Genomic DNA, 12,865 nt, shown 5'->3' with positions numbered 1-12,865 from the left:
TCGCCACCGTTCTTGCGCCGCTTGTGGGTACCGGTGTTGGACTCGTGCAGGGCGCGCGCCGAACAGCGTGTACAAAATCACGGATTTTGTGCTTCAAAAACGGATCAAAAACGACACACGCCCACTTTTGTGCCGTCCAATCGGTGAGCGACGGGCGATTTGGCCCCGCCTCCAGGGCGTTGGAGGGCGATCGATATATGCAAATTTATGGATCAAAAAGCATTCACGCCCACTTTTTCTCGGGCCAATGGGGAGCGAGGTGAAAGGTCGAAGGGAGGGGGTCAAAGATGAGAGGGCGAAGCCACGGGGCTGATATAAGCGACCGTGTTCGTCAGTCCAGGGAGTAGTAGAGTCGAGAGGAAACAGAGAGTTAAGACTTCGCGGGCGGTGGAGTTGGCAAGAAGGAGCTGGTCGTCGTGTGCGCTGGAGTCGGAGCGGAGGGGACGGACCTGTGGAGAGGCGGCGAGGGCAGACGAGGGGGTGCTCGCGTCGTGCAGGGAGCTGCTCCCCAGGGAGGCCGACAGCGCGACCTGGCCGAGGTGGAGACGCTCGTCGCGGGACAATAAAAATCCTCTATACCCCGAGCATCAGCAACCCCCTCCTGTTTCCCCCCGCGCTGAGATAGTGCGACCAAGGGGGCCCGTTTCCCACCCCCTACCAGACACTGTCCGCGAGGCCCGCGGAGTTGAGGCACCATCGCCGCTCCGCGTCTCATCACCAGACGGGTAGGCCCGACCCGGTCTCGGCCTCAGGCCCGCCTCATCTTTGAGGGTGTTCTTTTCCTTGGTTTTGGGTATGTGTTGTCGGCGCCGTCTGTGAAGTAAAATTGTATAAGTGTTGCCGTGTGCTCGTGTAATCGGTATTAGATCTGCATTGTCGCATTAGCTTTTTGTGTAAATTGCATTGTGTTTTTTTCTTTTCTGTGTGCTTTTGGTGGAATTGTATATGTGCGCTTTCCGTTCATCGCGAATAAATGTGCTTTGTGTTGAACTGTTTCCCGCTTCGCTTCGTCTTTTCCTCCATTGAATCCTCATCTTGCTTCACGTAAAGGGTTGGTAGTGGGCTGAATACGCCCGATAATTAATCGAACCGTCGAGGTCGACGATAACACCGCTCGGTTATCCCGATAGTACGGAACGGGTCGCTTAAGTGGCCCGTGTCCGAAGTCGACCTGCGGCGAGGTGCGATCGCCCGGTCTACCCTCCGCGTGGGTACTTAGGTAGGTCGAATTTGGCGAGCAACCCTATCCCACGCGGGGGCTGATTGGCTCGATCGCGGTGAGACCGAAAGGTCCACCCGTGACTGGTTCCCGGCGTTGGTCCGAGAGGGTCACGACTGGATTGTCCGTCCGGTGGGCGACGTGCCGCGATTCGAGTTACGTGGCCGTCAGCACGCCGGCGGGCGCGAATCCGCAACAATATATTGTATATGGCGTTGGCCCCATGTCAATCGGCTGAACTTGAAAAATTAACATTACGAAATCAGGTGATGACGTCATAATTCGGAAACCGGAAGTCGGAAGAACAATTCTTTTACATCGGGACACTCCCGGGTACATGTTCTGTCAGCAAGTGAAGTTTGGTGAGCATCAGTCCAGTACTTTTCGCATGCATAGGTCACAGAGAAACACACAGACACACTTTCAACTTTATATATATATATATATATATATAGATATGGCATTTCGCACTCTTCGGATTATCCATACTTTGATGAAATCAGCGTAAAAACAAACTTGAAGGGGGCGCCACGGGCAAGGTGTTTGAGATAGAGCAAAATGGTTTCAAGACTTTAGGTCTTGAAACTCTTTAGGTTTAGGTGGGGAATGACCTCAAGATTATGCATAAAAATATTGTCATCCGAGCTCTCAAAGTTTGGGCGGTCGTATGATTTTGTCAAAATTCGAAATTTTCTAAGTTCATGACCTTGTGACCTTGACCTTGGGACGAAAATGAACAATCGAGCTCCGTGGGGCTATGCAGGTGCCATGGGGCTAACCAAATACCGAAACCCCTGCCAGATTCGACAAACCCCTCAGAGAAGAAAAATTTTTATGTCAAAATTCGCAATTTTCTAAGTTCGTGACCTTGTGACCTTGACCTTGGGACGAAAATGAAAAATCGAGCTCCGTGGGGCTAGTGCCATTGGGATAAGTAATTACTGAAACCCCTGTCAGATTCGACAAACTCCCTAGGAGAAGATGCAAATTGAAATCGGCTACCCCATAAAAACAATTCGCAATTTTCTAAGTTCGTGACCTTGACCTTGGGACGAAAATGAAAAATCGAGCTCTGTGGGGCGATGCAGGTGCCATTGGGCTAACCAAATACCGAAACCCGTCAGATTCGACAAACCCCCTCGGAGAAGATGTAACTTGAAATCGGCTACCCCCTAAAAACACATGGCCCAATATTATTCCGAATCTTCATCAATGATCTCACTGACTCTCTGGAAAGTTATCTTTATCTCTTTGCTAATGACTCCACTCTGTCGTTTCATCTCTCATCCTTCTGTGACACCTCATCCTTCTGTGAAAATGGGCACACCACACCCATTTTCAGGAAAACACAACTAGATCATGATATAAACCTCCCACCAAAATTTTATCAGGATCGGATCAAAACCCATGGAGCTATGCTCGGGACAGACAGGCAGAAAGACAGACAGACAGAGACATACAGACACACAACAATAATGAATATAGTGCTCACTTATTTTTTTCGTGAAAATATTTTTTTGTGAAGCAAAAAGAAGATTAATATCCACAGATAAACTTTCCTACTTTTTCACTGAAGGCCCAGATGGGTTTTATCTGAGGATCCTTGCATTGTTACCTCCACGGATTCCATTACTGTGCCTTTCAGGTGGACACACACATCCATGCAGCAGCTTGCATGAACCAGAAGCACTTGCTGCGCTTTATCAAGAAGTCCTATCGTGTCGATGCTGACCGTGTGGTGCGTGTAAAGGACGGGCAACCGATAACTCTCGAAGGTCTCTTCAACTCCCTGCATCTGCACCCTTACGACCTCACTGTAGACTCATTGGATGTCCATGCGGTGAGGACATTTGGCAAACTTTCTGAATCAGGTCATTTAGACCAAATTAAAGTGATTTCAAAAATGATGAATGTGTTTGTGGCAGGGCCGACAAACATTCCATCGCTTTGACAAGTTCAACTCCAAGTACAACCCAGTTGGTGCCAGTGAGCTCAGGGAGCTCTACCTCAAGACGGACAACTACATGGAAGGAGAATACTTTGCACATATCATCAAGGCAAGAGGGCCAAACAAGGGAGTCTTTGAAGGTTTGAAGAGAAAATAAGGGCTTGTATGATTAGAGGAAGTGGATGGAGTCGTGGTCGATGAATTGAATCGGAGGTTGGGAGTTTGGCAGTCTTTAAGGGTGAGGAATGTAAGGATGGTTTTGCAAGCTTTGGAGGAATTCAAATCGATCAAGGGAAGGAAAAGTTTTTCACCAACAAATGGACAACTGAAAGCAACAATGAGTTGGTTTCCCATGTGTCGAATGCATCACTGCTCACCTCCACTCATCTGTTCCTCTCTTTTCCCACATTCTCTTCAATCTCGTTCTTCTCTCCAGATCTTCAAGACAGCTGTTCATCACCATCTCAGATCACCCTCCCCCCCTCCATCCAAAATCATGATCTTTTCTACCCCCATTAACCCTCCCCAAATATACATGTTTCCAAGTTTCCAGTTTTGCCTTCCTGAGAGTTTGTGGCTGTGTCCATGTTGTCCCTTACCCCTCATTCTTCCCAACACTGTATCCATTATTTCTCCCAAGTCTCTATTTTGTCCTACCCTGCTGTTGGTATATTTCCCCCTCTTTCTGCTGTTCCTTTTGTTCCGTTATGGCCTGATCTGTTGTAGCATCTCCATGGGCATCGATATTGTTTTCAAAAAGTATGATTTTTTTTTTCTTCCTGTGTGAAGTTATCGATTCATTGAGACCCAATATGGCAGTTGTTGAAGATTTATAACTGACATCTGGTAAAATTAATTGGGTGCTCGCTTTTCATCCTCCAGGAGGTAGCTTCAGACTTGGAGGACAGTCGGTACCAGCATGCTGAGCCTCGACTTTCCATCTACGGACGCTCACCGGATGAGTGGAACTCTCTGGCGTGTTGGTTCCTCAAGTTCCGTGTGCATTCGCCAAACATCCGTTGGACGATACAAATTCCTAGGATCTAGTGAGTCTTGGATCCATAAACGTGCCAAAATAAGGAACAATTGCGATTTATTTTAAGCGGACATGCTTGGAAAAAGGACACATGAACATGGGGACTTGTACAAGTGATTGTGAGTTTTGAAGTTTGAAATCATTTTTTATTTTACAAACACCAAGGTATAACGAACTCCAACCTCACCTCCCCCGCATTAATTTGGCTATTTTTGCCGTTTACAGTGACATTTTCCGATCGAAGAATGTCATTTCAAGTTTTGGGGAGATGCTCAAAAATATATTTCTACCCCTCTTCGAAGCCACTGTTAACCCACAGAAGCATAAGAAGCTGCATGTCTTCTTGAAACACGTGAGTCATATCAGTTAAACCATTCTTTAAATGCAGCATGTCGTTGCGTGTGCCGTCAGACCCCGTGATTCGCGGAGGATACGTTCATGAAAAATGCCACGAATGTTGGGTCATTGTGTTTTTTTGATATATGGTCTAGGGCTTCTAAGCTCATGGAAGTGATTACACAGAACAAATCAGAACACAACATAACAAAGGGAACAGCAGCAGAAAGGGGAAACACCAACAGCAGGGTGGAGAGAGAAAGTAGATGGAGATGGACAAACAAGGGATGCAGGTAATGACGAGGGAGGGGTAAGGGAGAACGCAAAGGGTGGACAATATGGATACATAAGCAAAATCGTGTTTTACCACTTTGTGATTTTTTCAAGGTCTGAGGAGAGGGAAGAGGCTGCTGCATGTCTGTCACAGAAGGATGAGGGATGAAACGACACAGAGAGTGGAGTCATTAGCAAAGAGATAAAGATAATTTTCCAGAGAGTCAGTGAGATCATTGATGAAGATTAGAAATAATATTGGGCCAAGAACACTGCCTTGGGGTACTCTAGTCTTGACACGGAGAAGTCAGTAATCCAAGAGTGGAGTTGGCCTTGGATTCTATCGGCAGACAGTTTGGAGAGCAAGGCGGGATGCCAGACTGTATCAAAAGCTCGAGATGTCCAGAGAGACGGCCCTGATCTCATGTCTGATATTGAGGACCTTCATGCATTGTAGGGAGAGTAGAAGCAGCATGTCCAAGGTAGAGTGACCAGGTCTGAATGCAAATTGATGATCTGAGATGAAGCCCTTAGAGGAAAGGAATGATTTTATGTCAACTGTGATGATGGATTCCATGACCTTGCTGATTGGAAGTACAGTTAACTAATTGGGCTGCAGTTAAGGGAATCCGTTTTTGTACCTTTTCAATGCAATACTGTGATGTTGGTTGATTTTCAATTTCCCAGATGGATATATGTACAGTATATAGAAGACCAGTCCTGAAGTGTAAATAAATATTTTAAAATAATTAAATAAATGTTAATTTAAAAACCGCTGATACAACGCCCCCTGTTGATTAGAGCAGGAATTTGGAATTTGTTCAGTGTGCAGGCGATGACTCTCCCACTCTTCACGTAGGTTGAATCGAGCTCAGTTCTCGTAAGTCTCTGTCCTGGTATCAAAAAATCAGGTAGACGAGGCACGTTGACTTGAATGGACCTTGTCGATTAATTTGATAAGGTTGACATCTTTCTTTTTCTCCCCATATAACGAGCGTGACATGACCTTTAAAAAGACGTATCACATCTCCGATACAAAACTTCATCTACAGTCATGTATACTAACACCATTATGGTTTGTCCAGGTGACAGGCTTTGACAGCGTTGATGATGAGTCCAAACACAGTGGTCATATGTTTTCCACAAAAAGTTCCAAACCAGATGAGTGGACCACAGAGAAAAACCCTTCGTACACCTACTACATGTACTACATGTACAGCAACATCATGGTGCTCAACAACCTTCGCAGGTGAACTCAACGAGAACGGCACTCGGTAGAGCGCATACCTCCATCAGGATGAACAGTTTACGATTTGTATCCCACCGACAGGCCGGATCTGCATCCAGACCTGACCCCAAATCTACTTGCCTTGGACAATCGTGCAGTCGAAGGATCATTGAAACATGCAAAACATCATAATTGTCACAGAACAGTCTTAAGTACTCATCTACATATTATATACTCAAAGGGTAGTTTTGAAGTGGAAATTGATATAAATCTTGAACAAAGAAAGCTGGAATGGTGTGAATATGATATACTAGGGGGGAGAGGAAGGGACAGTTAGTAATATGGGGAATTCCCCCTCAGCCCCATCTCACAACCTCATTTCCTTTAACTCACTCGTCCTCTCGAACACCTGTATGATCTATGAAACATTTCCACAATTTACAAACTGGTCGAGGCTCCGATAAGTGCATTAGGTTTGATGCTAATTAACACATGATGTTTTGCTCTACAGAGAAAGGGGAATGAACACGTACCAATTCCGACCTCACTGTGGCGAGGCCGGAGCTGTAACTCACCTCCTCGCAGCTTTCATGACGTCTGATAACATCTCTCATGGCCTCAACCTAAAGAAGGTACCAGTGGAGGGACTACTGCATGTGCATCGATAGCATCAGGATACAATGCCTCTCTCAGTAAACTTTTAATAAACTCGTGCATCCTTCCGACACTTCTTGAAGGGCATTCTGAGTCACCACCAATCTGACGATAAGTGCGAGTGTGCAGCCTGGTCACATGGTAGAGATTTCAAACAAACCTCTATCACAAGCCATGCATTTCAACAACCACCTGTGTGTGCACCTCATTCCTCAGAGTCCCGTGCTGCAGTTCCTCTTCTACCTGGCTCAGATACCCATTGCAATGTCCCCGCTAAGCAACAACAGCCTCTTTCTCGAGTATGCCAAGAATCCACTCCCAGAGTTTCTGCAGAAAGGTCTCTGCATCTCGCTATCCACCGATGACCCCATGCAATTCCACTACACAAAGGTGAGCAACCAGGAGTCACTTGGTGGAATCGATTGTCATGCTTTATTCACCGAGATACTTTAACAATGGTTACACCGATTTGTAATACCCACATGGGTACAACTGTGGTGTTATGGTGAGGACAGTGACATCTTGGAGGTTTCAGGTTCAAATTTGGCTGAAGGTAGGATTGTAAACTATTTGATATCTACATTTATGAAAACTAACCTTTAATTTTTACCTCCACCACCAAAGGTGAATGGAGATTACGTTTTCACCCCTGTCTGTCTGTGAACAAAATATCTCAAAAAGTTGTGGATGGATTTTGACGATTTTTTGGTGGAGGGCTTGGGTATGTAACACCAACGAAACGATTAGATTTTTGTGAAGATCTGAATCCGGATCCGGATCAGAGAATTTTTTCACCATTGAGAGACAGAGCCAAAAACGACATACAGCAGAATATCTCAAAAAGTTATGGACGGATCCGCACGAAATTTGGTGGACGAGTTGGTTCGGTGACGAGAACAAGCAGATTAAATTTTAGTTCAGATCCAAATCCAGATCCGGCCGATCGGTAAGATACAAAACGTAAACTAATCAGCCTGGCAGAGATACACGCTCCACTGAGTGCCCTTCTTGTTTAATAATGGATTGCTGTCAACCCAACTAATTCACAAATAACCTTCAAGTCGAGGTTAAGCTGCCCGCCGTGCCGTGTACAATTTACATGTGCTGCAAAGCCACACGTTGACTCTTGCAAGTCCTCAAAGCAACTTAAGATGGGCATTAAAATGTTACCTGTGAAAATGAAGTCCTCTCCACATTCCCTTAACCGAATACAAATCAAACATATTATAATAATCAATCTCACAAGGTGAGATGGAATTGTTGGTTTGTTGAAGACTGAATGGATAAAGGCAGGGTTGGAAGTGGTGGGGGGAGGGGATAAGCATGAGTGGTTTTTGTTATCCCTTAATGAATGTTAGCATTAGTGTTTTGAAACCCCAGTTAGAAACGAGAACGGGCACTCAGTAGAGTGCACACCTTCGCCAACGCTACATTTTGCCCCCCCCCCCCCAGAAACCGTTGATTGTGAGGGTATTTAATCCCATACCACATCTGCCATCTCATACATGTTATGATGGCTTAAAAACATTAACTTTCCTGCTGTTTGACACTGATTCATGTACATTTTACAATTTCTGTATGAACTCCCTGACCTTTTTGGGTGTCGGTGTCAAGTCAATCTGATGACAACTGGTCACATTACAAGAAATCAAATATTACACATCACAGGATAGGGAATTGAATTCTAAATATTTTGAATCTACTTACATGCAAATTGTATAAGAATTGACCGCGTTATGATAATAAAGGTCGTTGACCCCCCTGACCTTTGACCCAAACCGCTAACAAAGGTAATGACGTCATTGTGTCATATCGTATATCACAAGATTGGGCATTGAATTCACAACATTTTGGTGTTGGTTTCATGCAAATCGGATAAGAATTGACCGTGTTATGACTAAAACCACACATTTTGCAATGTCGTGACCCCCCCCCTGACCTTTGACTCCCAACCGCTAATAAGGGTTATTACGTCATTGTGTCATGTCACATCTCACAAGATGGGGCATTGAATTCTGAACATTTTGGCATTAGTCGCATGCAAATTGGATACAAATTGACCGCGCTATGGTAAAAAGACGATTTTGACTTTTTCATGACCTTGACCTTTGACCCGATCGCTCCCAAAATCTAATCAAATACTCCTCGGATAATAACCAATCATCCCACCAAATTTGCTGCGATTCAGTTCAATACTTTTGGAGTTATGCGAATAACAAACAAACAAACAAACACACATATTCACAAATAAATAAATAAATACACAGCGATCAAAACATAACCTTCGCAACAAAATTTGCGAAGATAATGAGCAAAAACGGATGTATAGGAAGCTACTTCTTGTGCGAGCCCTCGTGGCTCTCTCTTTACTTCTGGCACCGATTGAGAATTTTTGATATTTTTGTTGTTTGTGCGGGAGTGAAGGGAGTGATGGTGTTATCGGGTTGGCAGCTTAGTTTGCGTCTTATAATATGACTTTCCTCTTTTCTGTGTCCTATATGTCTTGAGTTTGTGTGGTAGTCCATGAGGATGTTAGCTTATCTGATGTTATGTTGTCTGTGGTAGTTATGGTTGCATGTGAAGGTGTTTTGCCGCTGTTGGAGTTAGTGATGCTGTTTATAATTTTGTACAAGTGTTTGGTGTTGGTTGAGTGGTCTAATGTGTGTAGAAAGGAGTGCGAGCTTTGTGGGGTTTTTTCACTAATACTTTGTTGTTGATTTCTGCGTTTAGTGTTTTAATCCTTTCTACTATGTCTGATGCTTTAGGCAGTCTCGTTTGATGAGGTGTGCGATTTCTGGCGTGTCGTTGGGGTTGTATTTTTTATGTTGCTCTTTGTCATGCATTTCGCAGCTATGGAAGTGTCGATCACCATATTAAACTGTTTGATGTGGATGTAAATGTTAGTAGTGATGTTGGTGATGAGTTGTTGGAATTGTTGTTCAATATTGTGCTTTAAATTGTCCCACATTGCTTTTTTGTAATTAGTGAACATTTTGCTTTTGTTTGCGTTGAGGTCTACAGCTGTGTTTATGGCAATGATGACAGGTAAGTGATCTGAAGAGAGTTGTTGCACTGTTCTTCAAGTGGTTGTAGTGCAAAGTGATGGGGAACAGAATGTTATGTGTGGTGATGAGTTATTATAACCAGCTTGGTGTGTGTGTGTGTGTGTGTGTGTGTGTGTGTGTGTGTGTGTGTGTGTGTGTGTGTGTGTGTGTGTGTGTGTGTGTGTGTGTGTGTGTGTGTGTGTGTGTGTGTGTGTGTGTGTGTGTCTTGATGAAGGATGAATAACGAATTTAAGTGTGGCTATGCTTTGGCCTCTGGTGTTTGGTTGGTGATGGGTGGAGCAGGCAGGGTCTTTGGCGTTGATGTCCCTGCCGATGATGGTGTTTGGAAGGGAACAAAGGTTGTGTAGTTGTGGTGAGTGTTTGGTTGGTAGAGTGAGGGATGGCTGGTGGTATGTAAATGTTTATGACATTCATGTGTTCTTTGTTACCAGTTGTAATTTTGAAACCTTGAAGTTCGAGTGTCATGGTTTGGTGGTATAAGTGCTTTTGTGTCTTGTGCGATATCTGTGTATGGCATTGACTTGTGTGTGTATTATGTGATGAGGCCTCCCTCTCTTGCGTTCACTCTGTCTGAGTGTATCGGTGTGTGGTTGGGAATGGTCAGAGTTTTGTTTTTCTCATGTAATCAAAATAAAGACTAATTACTGCACTGTAGTCCCAAGAAGGAAACCAGACATTACAACACACACACACACACACACACACACACACACACACACACACACACACACACACACACTAAATAAAGAAAATTAAAACACACAACAAATAAATAAAATTTAAAAACACACACACACAATAAATAACATATAAAAAACAATAAATAAATTAAAAAAAATTAAAAAACACTCGTACGAGATTTTTTTTTATTGTGCTATGATCATAATTATTGTTATTATTTTTGCAATTTCAAGTGGCCTGAGAAAAATTCCACGATAAGGTGGAACTACACTCAAGCTGCCACAAATTATACACTTATCCAAGGTGGGAAAAGGCAATAAAACATGAATTGCTCTGTATTTTTTATTTTTTATTTTTCAATCAAGCGAAGTCTAAAGCTACATCGGCTAAACAAGTGTGAAAATAATACGGAATCTATTACTCACAATGCAATTGGAGGTTCTGAAACGTCACTCATAATACTCTCTCCAACCACCACTAGAAGTGGCGCATCACGGTACACATTTACAAAGATAATTTGCGTCATCCCACCTTCAGAATTCCCTCGGCAAGTTTAGTTGGTTCAGATTGCATGATATATCGCGACTGAATAGACGAAGAACAGATCAAAATTTTTGACACAAGGGCCACCTAGGACCGGGGTTTTTGAGGCCCAACAGGGTTTTTGGTGGCATTTGGTACCAGGGCCACCGCTTATGTCAAACCCCATCATCCAATTATTGCTAAACGGAAGAGTTTTGAAAGTGCCAAAACAACGATTGGTGTTCTCCAACGTTCAAGTATCAACACAACCCCAATTAATGTATCGGGGTGTTTTTATCTTTGCCGGTGGTCTTGGAGGAGGGGAGTGTTATGTGAGGAAAATTCTCTATGTAAATGTGCATCATGTAGCACTGCCTCCAGGTGAGGGAGGGTATTACAAGCGTCCACCATTTACAATGCAGTATTCCTGTCCCCACGTTTTCCAGCACAGTGAAGTGTTTTGAATTATAAGCAGTCGGTATGTTTTGACTTATGCACATAACCCCGGTTATTTTTATCATTTTTGTTTTTGCCGATACAGAGCTGTCAGTTGCTTATCAATGTATGCGTCAGATTCGACAAACCCCCGAGGAGAAGATGCAAATTGAAATCAGCTACCCCCTAAAAACACGTTTTTTTGGGCGCGGCTCCACCCATAATTGACGCACTGATGCGCACCCAAATCAATGTATGCGTCAGAAGAACACGTTGCGTGCTTGGAACAACATCGCCCATGGGGGCTGGTGGGGGTGTTGTACTCTGCTAGTATAATTCAACACGTTACATTAATCCTTCGTGCCTGTTGTTTGCGTTCTTTGTGACATCCTTAAAAACAGTAAGTTTTCTCTTTGGAATGATTTTCAATTTTGCGTCACGACACCAGACAGGCAAACAGTAAAATAATTACAGTACCTCGCTCCTCTCTGCACATGCGTGATCAGAACAAACTTGGAGTCAAAGTACTGCTGAACTACAGGTTCATTTTCCTTTTCATGTTCAAAATATAACATTCAATTTAAATCAAGTTGTTCCTTGATCATACATTTACATTTGCAGACAGGAGGACAAACAGACAGGCAGAGACGTGAACCATTTGCTCAACGCTGGCTGTTCGATTTGCGTGTGTCGGGTAATAAATAAATAAATGAACACAATATGCCGATCTATGAACTACCACAGGGCCCACTAGTGAGACCATTATTTTTAAAGAAGACATCACGAGCATTTTGGGAGGGTAGTTGGGTTCAATGCATTTTGCCTCCAGTTTTTAAAATGGTGAAAATTCCACTTTCAGACCAGAGAATATAATTCAAGGCCAATGTGTTGGATGTGCCTCTGCCCACGTAAACATCGCCTGAACGAGTTATCATTTTATGTCTACAATACCTTTGTGAGAGAGAGAAGGATCCCTTGGGGGAAGAATTACCTCCCTTCCAACCCCATTGTTTGTGGCTTGTAACCAGAAATAACAAATACTACTACTACTACTACTACTACTAATAATAATAATAATAATAATAATAATAATAATAATTTGACCTTGGCCAGTGCATGCTCAACAATGTGTACTTGTCAAGCATGCTTTTTCTTTCACGTCCACAGGAACCCCTAATGGAAGAATACGCCATTGCTGCTCAAGTGTGGAAACTGAGCACGTGTGATATGTGTGAGATTTCGCGGAACAGCGTGCTACAGAGTGGTTACTCCCACGAGGTAAGGAATGCTCAAACAGAGATCTCTTCCTTCACACGCGTCCAAGATTATCGATCTCTTCTCCACCTTTGTCTTCCTCTCCCACCTGTAAAAATCACCTCCGTGTTTCGATCCTTTCCCGACCTTCCCTTGAAAGCACGAGTATTCAAAAGCACATCAAACAATTGCACGTGTCCAGCAGCAAAACTGC

General features: G+C 43.7%; 1 protein-coding gene across 3 annotated transcripts in view; it reads left to right on the top strand.

The window, feature by feature from the left end:
* The window catches only part of LOC147025835 (AMP deaminase 3-like), a 29,041-nt gene that overhangs the window by 15,654 nt on the left and 522 nt on the right, over nucleotides 1-12,865 (top strand). For all 3 annotated transcript variants that reach the window (XM_085880689.1, XM_085880688.1, XM_085880690.1), the window contains 8 exons: nucleotides 2,865-3,059; nucleotides 3,145-3,276; nucleotides 4,050-4,213; nucleotides 4,429-4,555; nucleotides 5,898-6,061; nucleotides 6,552-6,672; nucleotides 6,911-7,084; nucleotides 12,565-12,675. In XM_085880689.1, coding sequence (XP_085736815.1) covers nucleotides 2,865-3,059; nucleotides 3,145-3,276; nucleotides 4,050-4,213; nucleotides 4,429-4,555; nucleotides 5,898-6,061; nucleotides 6,552-6,672; nucleotides 6,911-7,084; nucleotides 12,565-12,675 — 1,188 coding nt within the window. The remainder of the gene's footprint in view (nucleotides 1-2,864; nucleotides 3,060-3,144; nucleotides 3,277-4,049; nucleotides 4,214-4,428; nucleotides 4,556-5,897; nucleotides 6,062-6,551; nucleotides 6,673-6,910; nucleotides 7,085-12,564; nucleotides 12,676-12,865) is intronic.

Source organism: Eptatretus burgeri, chromosome 5, assembly GCF_056783735.1.
Source record: "Eptatretus burgeri isolate ZD-2024b chromosome 5, Ebu_testis_v1, whole genome shotgun sequence".
NCBI classification, from domain to species: Eukaryota; Metazoa; Chordata; class Myxini; order Myxiniformes; family Myxinidae; genus Eptatretus; species Eptatretus burgeri.
The sequence above is the reverse complement of the archived record's forward strand: the minus strand, read 5'-3'. Positions and strand labels throughout refer to the sequence as shown.